This window comes from Protopterus annectens, chromosome 9.part0, assembly GCF_019279795.1.
Source record: "Protopterus annectens isolate FY-2018-M chromosome 9.part0, PAN1.0, whole genome shotgun sequence".
Classification (NCBI taxonomy): Eukaryota; Metazoa; Chordata; order Ceratodontiformes; family Protopteridae; genus Protopterus; species Protopterus annectens.
In genome coordinates this window covers 679,553,385-679,572,439 of record NC_056743.1, presented here as the reverse complement: position 1 = coordinate 679,572,439, position 19,055 = coordinate 679,553,385, and the positions used below count along the sequence as shown (strand labels likewise).

Sequence of the window (19,055 nt, the reverse complement as noted above, 5' to 3'; positions counted from 1 at the left end):
GTCTTGTTAGGTTGGAAGAGTTATAATTTAGTTTTGTTTGGGTTCAGGTTTAGATGGGCATTGGCTAGCCATGTTTCAACAAAAGTGAAAGATTCTTGTGTTTGAGAATGAAGAATTGATAGAGAAGTGGCAGTACAGGTAAGTGTTCAATCATCTGCATACTGTATTATAGAACCATGTGGAGTAGCTGTGTATAGATTATTAGTAAAGAGGGAGAAAAGGAGAGGGCCCAAGGTAGATACTTGGGGACACCAATGGATAAAGGAAGGCGTGGAGGTAGGTGACCCTGCCATAGAACAGATTGTTGACAGTCAGATAAATAGTTATGAAACCATGCTGTGGCAGATGGTGCGAAGGATAGTTCAGATAGTACATCTATTAATTTGGAATGGGAGACCATATCAAAAGCTTTTGATAGGTCTAGAAAGATGGCAGATACAAAGTTGTTTTTCCTGTGATGGTTTACAGTATTAGTGAGGGATAAGAGAGCTGTAGTGGTACTATGTGATGGGCGAAACCTATGATGAGTGTTTGTGAGAAGGTTATTTGTTAGTAAGAATTTCATGACCTAAAGATGCATACACCTTTCGAGTAGCTTAGAAAGAGGTGAAAGAATAGCAGTTGGCTGATAGTTTCAGTTCTGTGGAAGGTCCCCCTTTATGAAGTGATAATATAAAAATATTGTATTAATACAGGAATGATGTATACAAATCATGTATTAATGTGGGTTATCAAAAAGTGGGATAAAACCAAAAAAAAATCTTCGCTGTTGAAAAAGGAAATGCTGTAACACATTTGAGGAAGGAAAATAAAGTATTTTTTAGTTAAACACTTCTCTAAGCAGTACTCAAACAACTGTAAGATGCTGGACTGAATGTGATGTAGTAGACAAGCCATGTCACACACTTGTGATTACAGACGGTGAATTAAAGTTTAACTAGAAAAAGGAGGCTTCATTTTATACACACAGAGCAGCATGGTGGTTAGGTGGTATAAGTTATCTGCCTCACAGCTCCACGACTGGATTTCAGTCCTGATCTCTAGTCAGCTTCTGTTTGGAGTCTGCATGCAGTCTACACATCTCAGTGTCTTTTCTCAAGGTCTCTGGTTTCCCTCTTTCTCTATTTTGGTTGACTAGCTACCCTAAATAGGTAGACTCTTTTTATAGATGTTCTTCGTGTTTCACTGTTTCAGTCATTACATTTGGGTTATCTGCTTGCAGGTAGCCCTCAGTCGGCCTGATTAACAAAGTCTTGGGTCCTGCGTTGGTTGCTGTCCCTTCTTCCATGACGTCCGGTCGTCAGGGGTATAAAACATGCAGCCGACTTCATTACATCAGTATTTTTGCCGTGCAGTGCCCAAAGCAGCAGCAGTTTGCAAGTGCCGGTCGGCTGACTCCTGAAATTTTCGTTTTTGAGTTTCAGAACCGAAGTCTTCAACTAAAGCTAAGTACCCCATTGGGGAAACTTTTTCTTGCTCCTTACCGATGTCAGTAGAAGTTAATAATTGCATTACTTGTGGAAAGCAAATACCTCATCAAGATTTTCGTTCGTACTGTATTCCTTGCCTAGGCTCTGACCACGACGTACCTTGCTGTCGGTTTTGTGCTTTATTTAATCAGCGCACTATCTGTTGTCTGTATATTTTTCGCCTCTTAAGTATTTCGGTTCTCGGTTTAATTATCCAGAAGTCTCATCGGTTAGCCATCCGACTACCGGGATTCTGAAAAAATGCAAAGATAAAGACAGACAGGCCGCCGAGGTCCAAAATTGCCGACGACGCTTCTAAGCCAGTCACCAGTTCGGTACTCAGTGAGGCGCTTTCGCAGCCCCTGATACCCGCTACTTCTGATTCGCAGGTCTCTACTGAGACCCATTCAGAGTCCGGTTTGCTGCGAGATGAGTCAACTATGGAACCTGCGGATGTCTCTACCTTGGATGGGTCCGGAGCCGCTGTGCAGGCACCGGCTTCTGAGGGTGTATTCAGGCCTACGGACTTTCATATTAAACAGACTCCTCCTTCTTTACTTAGGCCTAAATCTTGATCCATGTATAAAAAACGATGCCCAGGCCACATACTCAGGCCTCTAGTCCTAAAAAATAAGAATGGCTGAAGATTTAATAACTCTAATCAAGGGTAGCCAACCCCCCCCCCCCACACTTCTAAGAGGCCTAGGACTGAAGTTGATTATGAATCTTCTGATCAGGATTCTGTTTTTTTCTGACTCTTCTGATGATTTGGATTTGCTCTTACCTAGTTATGAGGATTCTGATGCAGAGGTCTCTATTCCCTCTGCTTCCCTTCCTGAGGATTTTTCTTTTGGGGAAACCTTACGTACTCTAAGGGAACATTTCCACTGGGAAAGCCAGGATTTTTCTGATTCAAAAAAGAGGCTTAGGGATTTCCTTCTACCTCAGCATAGGCCTTTAGCTATTCCTCCTGTACTAGACATTATTGTTGATGCTTTCTCGGAATCTAGTTTGGCCCCTGATTTCCTGCCTCCTGCTCCCAGAAAACTTGACATATACTACAGGGTCCCAGAGTCCCACAAGTTCCTTTTCAAAAATCCTATTGCAGATCCAGCGACCATTTCACAGGGGTCCAAGGGCATTAAGGCTTCTACTGCTAAAAATCCTACCCCTTCTGATAGAGACTCCAGGGCGCTGGCTAGATGGGGTAGGAAAGTTTACACTTCTGTAACCTTGGCCATTAGGGCTTTAAACTGCCAGTTTCATATGTTAAAATATCAGCAATGTGTTATTGGACTGCTTAAACAGAAAATTATGTTGATTCCTGACTGTATGGAAAATAAAGAATTACGGGATTTAATGCATTTTGCCGAACAAGTTGGAAAACATACTTTGCAATGTGGTTTTGATTAATTAGAGGCCTCTTCTCTTGCAGGGCTGCTGTTACTGGGTCTGTGATCAGAAGGCATGCTTGGCTTGAGGAGCAATCTTTGCCTAATCATGTTAAAGCTAAATTGTTGGATGCTCCTTTAAATCAGGACTGCCTGTTTGGCAACAAGGCTGAGGAAGTTCTTAAAAAGCTGGAAGATAAAGCTAAATCTCTGCAAACTGTTGAATATTTTTTACAAGTTCAGCCTCCCAGATTTAGTAGGCACTGGCCCTCTAAGAATTGGTCCTTTCCAGCCCCATCCAGGTCTTCTCAAGCCAAACCCAGACACAGTAAAAACCCCAGGTTTCAGTCCCAGGGGACTCGCAGAACTAAGCAGTGGGGGGCCTCCACGTCCAACTCTGGGAATAATAAGACTCCCCCCCCCCCCCCCCACCCTGTGGTAAACTATCTCAATGACTTCCTTTTAAAAATTCCAAGCACTTAACTGACTGCCCCTTTGGGGGGGAAAGATTCCTCGTCATGCAAAGAATTGGGAACTCATTACCCAGGACAAATCGGTTTTAAATATAGTGTCCCAGGGATACAGATTTCACTTCCACATGTTGCCAACACCAAGTGGGTGGCTGGACCTACCCCCAAATCAGTGGGCAGAGGCCCAAAAACAAGTACTTTCTCTCTTAAGCATGAGGGCTATTAACTGGTACCACAACAGGAAAAGGGACAAGGTTTCTACTCAAGACTTTTCCTGGTAACTAGAAAAGACAATTCATGGCATCCTATCCTGGACCTGTCTACTCTAAACACCTTTTTGGAGATTCCAAAATTCAAGATACTGACTTTTCAGCAATTACTTCCTATGCTAGGCAAAGATGCCTGGTTGGCAGCACTAGATTTAAAAGAAGCATACCTGCACATCCCAATCAGGGAATCTTGCGGAAGATACCTGTGCTTCAAAGCAGGCTACACTCGCTATCAGTTCTCTGCACTGCCCTTTGGCTTATCTACTGCGCCCAGAGTATTCACAAAGTGCCTATCTCCAATTATTGCATTTTACAGGCAAAGAAATATTCAAATATACCCATACCTGGACGATTGTCTTATTCAGGCAGAAAGCCAGGACATACTTTTGAATCACCTGGCCTTTGTAAAAAGGGTTTTAACTTGTCTGGGGTACACCATAAACGAAAAGAAATCGCACCTGGTACCCTGTCAACAAATTATATTCCTGGGAGCAAGCTTGAGTACAACTTCCCAGATGGATTACCTCACACCAGAAAAGCAAATTCATTTGACAACCTACTTCAAACAAGTGGCCACACAAACCCTGCTATCTGCAAGACAAATACTGCAAGCCTTGGGGTTTATGGCCTCCTGCATTCTTCTAATTCCATATGCAAGACTGCATATGAGGAAACTACAGTGGTATCTAAAAAGCCTATGGTATCAACATTCTCAAGATTTAGAAACAATGATTCCTATCATACCTTGCCTACGCCTAGAGTTCCTTTGGTGGGCAGAGGCCTGCCACCAAAACAAGGGACTACCTTGCACCACACCCCCTGCCGCCCAAACCCTAACAACAGATGCATCAGACTATGCACGGGGGCTCACCTGGCAGGGAAGTGCATTCAGGGCAAATGGAACCCAAGTCAAATGCACCTGCATATCAATCAAAAAAGAAATGTTAGCTGTACCAAATGCTCTGACAGCCTTCAAGGACCACATTCTTCCAGGACAACTAATGGTAAAGACGGACAACACCACTGTGATGTGGTGCATAAGCAGGGGGGTACACATTCTTACCCCCTCTGCAGACTAGCCATGGCATTGTGGAACACAGCCTTGAGCTACCAACTGCACCTACAAGCTCAATTCCTGCCAGGAAAATTAAATACACTGGCAGACGGACTAAGCAGAAACCTCATGGACCCACACGAGTGGAAACTGGAGCCAAGGATTTTTAACATGTTGACAAGCAAATGGGGAGCCCAGATATAGACCTATTTGCCTCTCTCCAGAACTGCCAATTGGACAAATTTTGCACAAGGACTCCCCACAAACAGGCCTGGAAAATGGATGCTCTGTCCTTCAGCTGGAAAAACCTGTCAGTCTATGCCTTACCCCTCTGCCTCTGCTCTCCAAAGTACTACTAAAAATCAAACAGGACAAACCAAGGATGATTTTGATTGCTCCAGACTGGCCGCGCCAACACTGGTGTACCCCCTTCTGCGCAGTGTGTCACTGTTATCTCCATGGCACCTGCCTCAGACTCCTTCCCTGCTGTCTCAGCAGGAGAACCACATTCTGCACCCTCAGCTTTCAGCACTGAACCTTGCAGCCTGGCTAATTACTTAATCTCTCCTTTACCATCCCTCAGCAAACCTGTGATGGATATCATTTTACAGGCAAGGAGGCCTAATACTAGAAAATCTTATGCTGAAAAATGGAAAAGATTCTGTGCCTGGAACCAATTTCAAGGTATGAGCGCAGCAGCGCCCAATTTACCTCAGATTTTACAATACTTAACTGAAATGCTTCACAAGGGCCTGTCTTTCTCCTCCATTAAAATCCATGCCTCAGCCATTTCAGCTCATTATAGCACAGAACCTCCCCTCTTCTCTCATCCACTGCTCCAGCAGCATCTCAGAGGGGCCAAAAAATTTGAGACCACCCAGGAGCGCTCCAGCCCTAGCCTGGGACCTTAACTTTGTCTTGGAGAAACTCACTCTACCTCCTTTTGAGCCAGCTGCTACTGCAGACTTAAAATTTCTTTCTTGGAAAACAGCTTTCCTTTTAGCAATCACTAGAAGGGTGTCTGAATTACAGGCCCTTATGGCAGTGGAGCCTTTCATCATCTTTCATGCGGACAGGGTGTCCCTCAGAACCAATCCATCCTTCATGCCCAAGGTGGTATCCAGTGTGGCTCTTAATCGGTCCATTCATTTGCCAACCTTCTTTCCCAAGCCACAGAATAAAGGGGAACAGATACCGCATTCCTTAATGTGCACAGACAACTTAGATTCTACTTGGTCAGGACTAAACCTCAAAGGAAATCTGAACAACTGCTGGTGGCATTTGCTGCAGGGGCAGAGGAGAAGGCTATTTCAAAGCAAACCATTTCTAAATGAATAAGCCATTGCATTAATTTCTGCTGTAAGCACCATGGAAAACCTATCCCCCAGGGGATCAGACTTCACTCCACCAGGGCTGCATCTACCTCTACAGCCTTTCTCAGAGGCATCTCTACCAGGGATATCCTAGAAGCTGCTACCTGGAGTTCTGTACATACTTCCAAAAAGCATTATCATTTGCCAATTTTCTTTAAATCCAGAGCTGGCTTTGCCACTGCAGTCTTGCAGGGCCTTATAGCTGGCCCTAATGCTATCTAATTTCCTCCCCCCAACCATAGCTTTGGGAATCTACCCAAATGTAATGACTGCAACAGAGAAACACGAAGAACATAGCACAGTTGTGTACACTTACCATAAATGTAGATGTTCGGGTGTATTCACTGTTGCAGTCCTGGTTACCCTCCCTCCAGCCCCCTAACTTCTTTTGGCTATACCTCCACTTTCCTTTACTATGCTTAAAAGCCTTTTTGGTGTATTTGCTTTTTTGTTGGAGGTATGTCTTTGTGCTTTTATGTGTAATTGCTTCCCATTGGGGGGCACCTGACATCCGAGACCAGAAAAACTGATGTAATGGCGTTGGCTGCATGTTTTATACCCCCTGACGTCATGGAAGAAGGGACAGCAACTGACGCAGGACCCAAGACTTTGTTAATCAGGCCGACTAAGGGCAACCTGCCAGCAGATTACCCAAATGTACTGACTGCAACAGTGAATACACTCGAACATCTACATTTATGGTAAGTGTACACAACTGTACTTTAATAGTTTTGTACCTGACTCCCTGTAAGATTGTTGATTTAATAACCATAAGAATTGCCTAGTAAGATGTTTAGCATAGAAGTTTGTGTACTACATTGATTTTGTTTATTTTGTTATTTAGCAGAAAAAGCCAAAAGCAGAAAAGAAGGAAAAGAAGGAATTAGGGGTGTTCATATATGACAAACCTACTCCTCCAGGGGATAAGAAAGGTGAGTATACTGCTGGGCATTAACCAGAAGTCTTTATCACGGTGAACAGTTTCAAGCTGTGCTCTATACTTACATTTACAATATTTTTATATATAAACTGTACTTCTGTTCTGTACTTGCCAATATTAAAAATCATTGAAACTTAAAAGCATGGTTGCATATTGGATTTGGTCATTGTATATTTTGTTCTGATATACTCAGGCAATATTTGTCGGGTAGTACTTTGACTTTCATTTAAAGGTGGCATGCAAAGATTGATGTTTAGAAACATCCAGAACCATCTTTACAGACTATTTGGTATTATCTTGTAAATGTTTTAATTTTTTTCAGGCTTTGCAGTTAGATGTCCAGGTGCTGTAGGTAGAAAAAGGAGACCTCAAATCAAGTTGTCTGATACTGACTCAAAGTTTTGTTGACTTTCCTCTGCTGTAGTATTTTTTTTTCCTTTTATTATTACAAAAAACAGTGGAATTGTTTGGTATAAATTGTTCTTGAGTAGTTAATCCATGGAAGAATACCTTTTATAAAAGTTGGATAAATTTAGACTATATAAACTGATTCCTTTGTAGTTACTGAGGTCTTTGTGTAAATATTATTTTCCTGTTTGTGGTTTCCCATTATCTTCAAAGACATGGGCCCAGCCCAGTAGAGGCTGTCCAAAGGAGTGCATTCAAAAGTTTAGAAGGTTTACATTAGAAACCATGTGAGTGAGGGGAGATTAAGAGAACTTCAGTTTAGTAACTGGTTGGGTGTGTTAATCACAAGTGACCTTTTCCAGCTATTTCATGTTGATATCATTACGTATTTTATAGTGACAAGAAATAATTGCTGCTTATAGAGAACATTTAAGCTGTTGTGCAAAACATTTTTTTCATAAAGTTGCATCAGGATCAGATTTGCCTGGTTTACAGCATTGTTTATCCACACAATTACGTTTCTTAGATTGCATGTGTGCCTGATGAGATGGGGTGTGATGGCTAGGAAGGATGCCAGAAATATTCTAGTGTAGGAAGACCGTATCCTTCGGAAAACTGACATTTTTAAAATAGGACTATTTGAAAAGCTAGTCTGAGGAGCTGCATCTTTATGGATGGAATGGTGGAGTGACCTTATTAAGGAAGGGTCAGATTTAAAGTGAAATGAGGTCATGACTGTGTGGTACAGACATACATTAATATCTTAAAATAGCTAACATGGAGTAGAAACGTACCCAGTAAATAGAGGAACCTGGAAGATAAGATGGGCCAGGCAGTCTCTTTTTACTATTTCACCAGGTCTTTTTTGGAAGAATACTTGCGGTGCATTAAATGTCTCATTTTCTTGACTCCATAAAGAATTCAAAGGTCTGGTCCACCTTAACGGATAACTTCTTGATTGGATCACTACCTCATTACTTCTAAGCCATTGACAAGTCAACAGATTGAGATACTACACCTTGATCTGTTAGTTAACTTGCATTATTATGTAGAGATCCAAAAATAAGCCTATTTGCATGAGGCAAGTCCTGCTATTTGAACTTCTACAAGGGGGCTGTGTCCCCACAATCCCTGCTGCTTTATGTATATGGACTTCAAGACTGCACCTTGGAGAAAGGGGAAGAGTCTGATATCTGCATTTAGCCCATGGTTCCCTTAATTCAGTCTGCTGAAAAATTTGTCACTTTGTTATCAGTGGAACATTGTGCGAGAATAATCTGAATGCATACATCTGAATGAGCTGCCCCTCATAAAATGACTGCATCATTTTTAGTTTTCTTTAATGGTAAAACACGATAGCTTTTAATTACAGGCAGAGGTAGCTGAGCAACATTTTCAGATTCCTTTTTTTATTGTTGATTTTTGCAGATTTGACTTTTGTTGTTTGGAGCTCTTTTGGGTTAATACTTTTGTATTTCAGGTAGCATGTCATTGTCCGTTACATCTGATAGACCAATTTATCGCTCCGATCTGATCAGTGTTTTATATTAAGAAAACTGTTTAAAAAATGGAAATACTTATTAATTAAATGTCAGTGTGTCCTTGTTCCTTGAAAATAAGTAAGCATGTAAATTGAATACTGTCACTTGGATAGTTGTGGAGCTCTGCATATAAGAGGTACTAAACTCTTCCTATGCTATGTATGTGTTGTGAACCTGTAAACGGGTTGTACTGGGTCAGTATATGTTAAGGACAGCTCTTCTTGGTTGTTAATGGATTGTGTTGCCCCGTAATAGCACTATTGGAAGTCTTAACCTTGTAATATGGATAAGGGAGGAGCAGGAGAAGAAGCCTAGACTTTTCTAGGGAGGCATCTTTGAACTGTGACTGACTGGTGTACTCTATTGTGTCACAATTTCAGTGACAGGATTCTAATACTAACTCCTTGAAAGGCGATATTAGTTGTGGCAAAGTTGGATTTAAAACTGAAGTTTTAGAACATGCAAATCTTGTAAAACTGTATAAAAAGAAACTGGGTTAATGTCAAAAATTAGCAGTAAAGTTATTATTGTCGATGCAGTCTAGTGTTTTGGTTATATTTAAGAAGAAAATACAAGTAATTTAATTTCAGTAGCACTTTGTAACAGTAGGAATGTTCAACTAATAACAAATTAGAAAATCGTAGAATCCAAAGATCATTTTCACCATGAGTGGAAAGATCTGTTGAAAATGAGGAGTGGTGACCCAGATGACCTTTTTGAAAACTATTTCAGTTAAATTTTCTCATCAGATAGTGTTTGTAAATGACAGCAGCCAAGTTTGTTCCATAGAATTATATGAATGTTGGTAATGAAACCACTTTTTCCAACTCCCTTAGCAGCACTTGTGTTCTCTTTGAAGAGGGTCACTTTTTTGAAAGTCAGAATTTGAATGTTTCCTTAATCTTGATGGATTATTCTATTAGAAGCTTGCTTTCTTTTGAAGACTATTGCAGATCTTGCACAGTAGAAGCTACTGCTGCAGGTGGTGTGAGTCTTTCATGTTTATTTCAGTGTTCCTCACTGTGCCTTTCAAGTACTGTTGATACTTCAGTTGACACTATACTGGCAGCTCAAGTTAGATGCAGGTAAACCACCCGGTTTAAACGAAAACTTAAACATTGGTAGTGTCCTGAAATTAAGAATGGCCCGCCTTTAACACCACATTAGTTAGGACTATTACTTGTTAAGGGGTTTGGATTCACAACATGAACTGGATTACTGTTATATGTTATATTTTATTTTTTATTTATTCATTTTTACTTGATTAAAAGTGTCTTGGTGGAATTTTATGTACGTATCAATTTTAGAAAAGGAGTATTCTAATAATGGTTACAGCAAACATTAACAAGGTAGAGCTTTTCAATTTTTTAAGATTTATCTGTAATATGTTTTCAGATATTTGCATGTTAGTATGTTTTTAAGTTTCATTTTTAATGACAAGGGGTGGTTCAGATTAATTAGAATGAGTCATGAGGGTCAGGTGACCGTTTTGATTTATTATTTAATCCTTGTTAATTCAACACAAAATAATTTTGACTGAAGAAGCTCAGTAGTGACAGAGTGAAAGTGCTTGTGTTATTAACTGTTTTTTGGTTTTAGTCAATTAAAGGCTGTTTTATCCACAACTGTTCTTGTCAGCAAATTCCGGGTCCTGTCCCTGCTTGGCATTTTTATTCTTGGTTTTGGTTCATCTTCTACTTCAGTTGACACCTTAAGAAATTTATACATTATGTTGAGGCTACTACTGCTACTACTAAACATTAGTCATTTTCTTCTAAATGTTATTTTCATTTGAAGGATTTTCTTCAGCAAAGTGAAGAATTTTCATGTTAATGCTGGCAGTAAGGTTGCCTTCTCATAAGTTTCAACAAGTGTGCTTGCACTAGCCAGATTGCAATAAATGATTAACACACCTGTGTGTTTCATAATGCTGCCTTGTTTGTACCTTTCAGCAAGAGGTTCTGCAGCTCAATTTTTGCCTGTAGTGATTTTTACGCAGAGTCTGCATATCCTCCCTTTGCATGCATGGGTTTTCTGTGTGTGGTCCTCTTTTCCCAACCCCCAAAAGGGTTGATTGACGATTTTCCAAATTGTCTACAGGTGTGTAGGTTATAGGTGGTGTACATTCTGCTGTTGACACTGTCAGTTTGTCTAGAATGAATTTCAAAGTCTTGCACCAGCTGGCTATTGGAAAGGCTTTGGTGTTCCATGACCCCATAAAGGATAAAGCATGTTATCAAAAAAAAATTGGGTCATTCATAGGTTCATAGGTTCATAGATTATTACTAGGCTTACTGCCCTTGCGAGCCATTTTAAGCCTAGCCAATTATCCCGTGAGATTCAAACCCTGTACCTTGTGTTTGTAAGACAAACACCTTAACCATTAGGCCACCCTCCCAGTAATAACACTTTAAGTAGTCTGGATGTGAGGTTGTTTTTAATATAGACTGAGACTTTGCCACCTTTAGTTCCCTCCTGTGCAGTAGCTGGTCTCAAGGTATGAAAGGCATTATAACCTTGCATTGCTGGGGTACTTTCTGCTTCTTTAAACCATGTTTCCATTACTACACAAATCTATACTCTCCATGAAGAGGAAGACTTGCAGGGAATGGAGTTTCTTAAGACTTCTAGCACATGCCCACACATAATGCCCTCCCTACCCCTTATCTCCCAAAAACAAGTTAAGAATGTGCCATCTAAGGCCAAGATCACATCGTCTCTGGGGCCAGGTAACGTATCAGGCTGCCTTACTACTCACTCTGAAACATGACTTCTCTGATCCCTTAAGGAAGTTATTCAATATTGACCTCAAAACAGGCTATGAATGGAAGACCACAGCAGTCATTCCCTTGCACAAAGGTGGGGCTTTAGTGAACCTGGGTAATTATAGACCAATAAGCCTGACCAGTGTCCTCTGTATGGAAAGAATCATTATTAAATTAATATACAAGAATATAGGTAGCTTACAAGCTCTGCTTACTTAACAGGGTCAGTTTCTTCAAAAATATTACTGAAACAATGGATGAGGGAAAAACAAGTGTACATCATGTATCTAGACCTCAAAAAGTCATTCAACACCCTCCCACACTGTGGTATCGTAGATAGGCTCTCCCTGCTAAATGTTAATCCTCGTGTAACTCATTGGCTAGCAAATTGGCTCACGAAAAGAACCCAGGAAGTTAGAGTGGATGGCTCTACCTCTTTCAAAAGACCTGTCACTGGTGATGGTTGCCAACCAGGATTCAGTCCTTGGGCCACTCCTCTTTGGCATTTACTCCTCAGAGGTTAAAGTGTTTCAACTTGTGCCATAATAAACTTCCCAAAGGCACCAAGATCGGTCAAAAAGGCATGTTCCAAACAGATTGCTGGTACAAACCATGAACTTCAACTAAATGTCAAGAATATTCTTCAGAAAGTATGGCATCCCTACTAATTATCACATTGACACCACACCTCTGAACGTGATATCATAGTTGGGGATCTGGGAACACCTGTTGACCGTGCAGTATCTTTTGGTCCCAATGTAACCACTGTTTTAAGGAAGTCCTTTTTCATTGCGCAATGTATATCTAAAGTTACATTTTGTGTCCTGATCCAGGGATGTAATTGTTCCTTTGTATGCTCTGCATTCATTAGGCTGATCATTGAGTCTTTTGCACCTTTCAGTAGAAATCTAAGTACTTGTCACAACTGGAATGACTGCAGTGCTTTGTCTCTCTCTCACTCTCTCTCTCTCTCTGACGCACACACACACACACACACACACACAAATATCAAGGGTCTAAATCATAAATATAAAATGCACACTTGCCCATATTTGCAGCATCATATGGTCTTTGGTTTTCCTTTTCATTTTATATGCTTTCTGATTTGTTCTTCTGTGAGTTCTCCATTTAACCATATTTTATCAGCTTTTCATAAACCACCTCAAATTGTTTTATCCATTTCTGCTCTTCATTGGTCCTTTACCATAACTTTTATGTCTGTCACAGTTAAGTGTAAATGCAGACAACACTTTTTTGTGATAATTTGCCACTCTTGAGACTGTGATAATGGTGATGGCAAACTAAAAACAAAACTGATAACCACATCTAATGTCTGTAGTTGAACAGCCTTGCATTCAGGTATATCCTAAATATGTAGCTGTCCATACCTTTCCTCTGTTTCATTTCTTCTGTTGTGGTAAAGTATCATGCCATTAGTTTTCACACTAACTGGGGCCTTTATGGAGCTAAGGATACTCTTAGCAAGTTTTGAATGCTTCTAAGATCTTTACATATAGCACATCTTATCGAGAAACCATGTTCTCTAATCTACTCTCTTCCTATTTTGAATGCTTCTAAGATCTTTACATATAGCACATCTTATAGAGAAACCATGTTCTCTAATCTACTCTCTTCCTATGGTTTTGGTATTTGTATTTGACATTTTTGTCCCATACCTAACCCAGCTGTCGACCTCCACACCACTAGTCTATTTTCATTTTCTCATCCATTCTACTATAGTATCCTGCATCACTGTCAGGAAAGATGTTTACACTAGGGGGGAGGGATGCGTTCAGAATCCTGTCTATCTTCTGCCCAGTCATGGAAGATCAAAGCCCACCTTTTAACAGGCTGTTGTAACAGGCTGGTTGTTTTCATTTTTGCTTGTTTTTCATTTTTTTTTTGTTTGTGCTTATCCACTGCCCTTTGGCAGCCTGATTATACACTTTGTATTAAGGCCTACAGTACTAGGAGATGGGTGAATTGTTTCTGGGCCCCTCACCTAGTTGCATTGTTTATACCAGTAGTATAGCTAGGGTTGGCAAAGGAGGTCATCTGACCGGGTGCAAAACTTTAGGTGGCGTGATTGAACATCTGATCCTGTCCTGATGGTGCATGCTAGCTGTTGCACTCAAATTGAGCAAGCACTTCCTTTGTTGTCTACACTATAGCAAATAGATTACTACAGTTTAAAAGAAAAAAAAACTTTTTTATTGAAACTTGAGTGTTTAGGAGCTGCCTGTGGGGTATACATTTATAGCAAGCATTTTGCTGCAGCTTAAACGGAGAAAAAGATGCTTCTTTTTATTTCGGTTAAAATCTGAGGAAGGAGATTTGGTGGCAAGACCCAGAAGTGAGACCTGCTTGGCTGCTGCATTTCAGGACCATACCTCTCAACTATCCAGATTTTCACAGAATGCCAGACTTTTGCCTCATGTTTTCGGTCTGTTTATTCTAAAATGTGTGTTTTTTTTGGCAAATCACTGAGGACTGAAGTCAGAATATAATGGAAGACGTTTTAGTTTCAGACTTCATATCTTTCAGAAATTTCATGCTAATGCAAAACCTGTTCTGTCAACTTTCTAAGTTTATAAGAGCAATATTTAAACAGTGCCCCTAGTTTTGGGCCTTTGCCCCCCCCCCCCCCCCATTATTTGTGACTGTCCAGATTTCTTGCTGTAAGAGGTTGAGAGGGTATGTTCAGGAGCCCCAGGTATTTGATATCAGAACTGTTTTTAATTGCCCCTCAGCTAAGGTGGTGTGGGGGTGAGACACGGAAACAAGACTTGTTTGGCTCGTTTGCTCCTGCTGACCTTTTTATTTGCTCTTCCATTGAAAAGATGAAGGGGTAAGAGGGGAAGGGAAGTGTATCTATTTACATGGTAGCTTGCCAGCATGCAAGTACAAAGAGTGGACTTTTTGTAGCTCTTCAAATGAAGAGCTGGGGAGGGGCTTCATTGCAGAGATCAGGTGGTACAAAAGCCAGCTACGCCTCTGGGTTATACACTGCTTTATAGTGCAGAATGTTTACCCTATCAGTCTTTGTATGAGGCAAAACCTGTATTCCAGTTTCTGTCACTAATGTACCATAGCATTGCCTGTCACCCTTCTCCCTTGGATGGGCAGACTGATATTCTCTGCTCACTCTTAACCTTCAGTTGGAGGTCACAGTCATGGCGTCCTGCCTTTGTGTCATGGAGCTGACAAAGCATTCAAGATTTTCCCAACTAATCCCTTTGACTTTCCTTCCTAGTAAGTAATTGTGGAAACTGCTTGTAATTTTCAAGTATCTAAATATAAAATTAAAATTTCTCCTTTAAGAAGAAAAAAATCTTTATGGTTAACATACAAGCAGAATGAAAAAGTTTATCTCACTGTTAACATCTGAGCTGTTGTAACTGGCAGTTGGTTGTTATGGTATTTTAGCTGAACACAATTTCTGTTCTGCATTACAGTAGAGAGTTGATTATCCTAACACAGACTTCCAAAGTTTTCAGATAGGAAAAATCATAAAGTCTGAATATGTAAATGTTGCACGTATTTGTTTGTGCAAGTTTTTTGAGCTTGTAGCCCGCTCATTTGCGAAAAATATTCTTTACTGTCAGCTGGAATTGCTGAATGGTTGAAAAGTGTATTCCCTGGATGTAGAAAACACAAGATTTTTAGAAGTTTTTTATCCGCTTCATTGTATGTTTGATTATCCAGACAGTTTGATTATCCAAACTACCCTTGGTCCCAATTAGTTTGGGTAATTAACTCTACTGTATTTAGTAACTAAGTGCAAGGCTCCTTTTAAATGTCAGGACAATCCTCATATCACTTCATTTTCACATCAAAACTGTTGCTTTAAAACTTCGTAGCAAATTGACCAAAATAATAAAGTGGCTAAAACAGTAAGGACTAGTGGGGTGTCATTGTTTTCTTTCAAATATAAAGTAGACATCATATAAACTGAACAAGTAAATGGTATTAAGAGACTCTGGTTCTTTCTACAACCTTTGACATTCATTGTTTTGTTGCAAGACTTAAGTACCCGTCTTCATTCTCAGATTGCTGAAAATAAAATGTTCATATTTGGGGTGGTTTTCTTTTTGAAGTATCATCTGGAGAAGAGCGAACAACTTGGAAAATTATTATGTCAGCCCATGGGCACTGTTATGGACAAAACAAATTGACCAACTGGAATAAATCATAGTTTGTAATACAGAGGCACCTATTTTCTGTGAGAATATGAAGGACTACAGTACGAGTCCTTCTGTAAATTTGCTTAATTTAATAATTCTCCATTTCCCATAGAGTACATATTACTGCTTGATGAGATTGTAGCCATGTGTCGGGATTTCATGTTACAGTGACCATATGTGAAGATGTCAGCACGGTTTTGTGTAAGGGGACATAGGTAATCAAAGGTATGTCACTAACTGTAAAGCTACCCGCTTCCCTTTTCCTGTTATTGGTTTACACAAGATTTTTTTTTTTGTTTTTGCAAAATTATTTCTGTTCTCATATTTGATATTAAGTGCTACAGTACTTACAAGATGGGAATGTTACTTCAGTAGCATTCTTATTGCTATTAAAGATGAACACTTTTTCTCATTTACAGTTATTTGCTGCTGTCTTGTCTTATTTTGAAGAAACATGCTTCTGTTGTTCTTGATATGCAGAAGTATATTTGAATCCCTGTATACTCTGTAGAAGCCACTATCTTACTCTGTTGTAATATTTTTAATGATATAAATGACATGTCTTTCTGTATAGATCATAATGTATTTTTGGAATTTTCATTGATATTTGGGTAAGAACAAAATATACTTGGATACAATTTGTGCCGTCATGTATTTGTACATAAATATTATTTATGTGGTCATACATCCTTCACTATGCTGTCAGTGCTAAGCACACTTGCCTGTCTATCAGAAACATGCATCCCTATGAGAAATGCCAATTTTAAGAACTGAAGAGAATGTGGCGCAACACAGGACATACAAGGATGATTTGTGTAGGTTTTATCAGTATGTAAACGTGCTCACAGGGAAGATGTCATTAGTTTGAGAAATCCTGGTCAATAAAATAGGGCGCTGAAGGTGTATAAACCCATATGTTATGATTTACTGTTATATTGACCTTTCCTTGAAGCTGTTTTTTAATGGAAAGTGTCTCATGGAACTATGCTTTGTCTGATATGGTTGTAAGAAAATGGGTTTGTATTGGTAGGGGTAGAGAAGGCCCTTGGTAAAGGTTTTGGGGAAAATCTTTGAAGAAATGAAAAGTATTGAGCAGTGTTTGCCAATTATGCATTTTCCAGTAGAAATAAAATGACAAAACAATGTTTGTTCATTTGTTTTACACTTACCCACTTAAGAGTTCAGGCTCCTGGAGGGTCCCTTAATGGGGCACAGGCAGATAACCAATCCTAAATGTGATGGCAACCTATTACAGGATGTACATATTTGTTTTTTTCGTATAGGACATGCACATTTGGACAGTTAGAGCAATACCAGATCTAATAACAAGTCTTCCATCTTCAGTAACAGATTGGCCTTTTGCTTCAGAGGTTTTATTGTGCTTCCAGCTTCTCCATCGCAGCAGCTATAGTTCTGACACATACAGTTCTTGGAGTTCATCTGCCTTTTTCCTTCTCTCGGTGTTCACTTTGTGACAGCTGGTTAGCCTTGTGAAGTCAAGTAGCTCTTTTCCTTCTCCCTTTGTGGTTTTTTTTTTTGGTTTCCTTTCCAATGTTAACATTCAGGCCCATTGACCTAGACCCTGTCTCTGGCCTCAGAACACGGTTTGCCCTTTTGAAGTACTGTACCTATATTGCCCAAGCAGTGCCCATGCTATAGGAGACCAACACATTTCCCCTGGCTAATTTGCAAAGCCTTTAATTAGGCCACTCTTCAATAACCGCATGATGGGTTTTTTCATATTTGGTGAAGAAAACCCTTTACTGCAAGATCCTTTACACTAGAATCTGATCACTTTTCCATAGACTCTGGTCTGCCATCTACTCTTGCTAGCTACTGCTGCTATAAACCAAGGAAGCCAGTCCACAAGTTGAAGGCTCAGGTTCTTCTCCAAAAGCTTTGGCTGATTGGTTTCCAGTGTAGAAACTGTATGAGGGAACCTACCTACTCACTTGTGCTGGTTTTGTCTACCTCAAGGGCTGCCATTCTGACACCATGCTGCCTGAACACTAAAAATTCTAGGAAAGGAAGATAGAACCACAAGAAATGGCAGGTATCATGACACAATTTCCTTGTTTGCACAGCACGATTCGTAGCTGAGAGAGAATCTACATCAGGCCAACCCACCTCCATTGCTGGCTGTAAATAGTAAATCGAAACATTTGGCCAGGGGTGTGTGGGATGTTCATAGCACTGAGATTAATTTGTCTTTCTGGATTTTGCCTCTCCTCATCTCATTCACTAGCTTCCAACCTCATTGTCACTGCAGGTCAAACTACCAGCACTGAGCTCACATTTCTGTTTCTGAGATGCACTAAGCCCATGCTCTCCTCCCAGCTGAGATGCTTGGTTATGTTGTGACAGCGAAGTATGTTTCCCTTCAGCATTAGATAATATTTTTACATGGCCTGTACTCTGTGTTGGATAATTCTGTGATGCCAGCATTGAGGTGGTTCCCTATAAGAGTCATTGTGACTTCAGCCATCTTGTTCCAAGTCCAGCATTCCAGTAAAGCGTCCTCAAATGACACGGATGGGGCAAGTCTTGCAGATATTACACACTCCAGAAGTTCCACCAAAGGAACTCCTGCAGCCTGTTGGGGATCAGACAGCATGGAAATTAAGTGCCTCATCCGTAGAATTAATGTCATCTGCAGAAAGGCTTCTAAAGTGAGGGCTGAGACAAAAGAGTAAGTCTCCCCAGATGAGGTTCTCAACTAAGGTAGAAGACGTACTCACCAGGAGGCTGTGGGTGATTTATGTACAGCCAGCAACAATCCTGATGCTTTCCCTGACTGCTGCAGTGTGGAGATGGAAGCAGCAGGGAAAACACTGTCCCTCGGTGTGACCAGATGTTTCAAGATCACATAGGACAATTAGGTAAGGCATATAATAGAAATGTCTTCAGCAAAGTGCTGCTACATCCAAAGTCCCCTGTCAGACATTCCTTACCATGAGTGCACTGGCAGGCAGGGAAGTCTTGACCTTCTTCAGGAAAGAATGTCATCCAAGAATTCCCACTAGATTGGAAGGGGGTTTACCCAACCTTTTTTTTTTTTCTTCTAAGAATTGGTAATAACGTAAAAAGGGAGAGACCAAGCAGATTTGCCCCCGTTTTAAAAGTTGATGGTAGTGTGTGTGATTCATTTATAACGTCTTTGTCTAATGGTAACAGTGCATATGCTATAGTAG

General features: G+C 40.3%; 1 protein-coding gene across 2 annotated transcripts in view; it reads left to right on the top strand.

Moving 5' to 3' along the window:
• VARS1 (valyl-tRNA synthetase 1) overlaps positions 1–19,055 on the top strand; it is a 623,655-nt gene that overhangs the window by 136,547 nt on the left and 468,053 nt on the right. For both annotated transcript variants that reach the window (XM_044083285.1, XM_044083286.1), the window contains one exon: positions 6,871–6,958. In XM_044083285.1, coding sequence (XP_043939220.1) covers positions 6,871–6,958 — 88 coding nt within the window. The remainder of the gene's footprint in view (positions 1–6,870; positions 6,959–19,055) is intronic.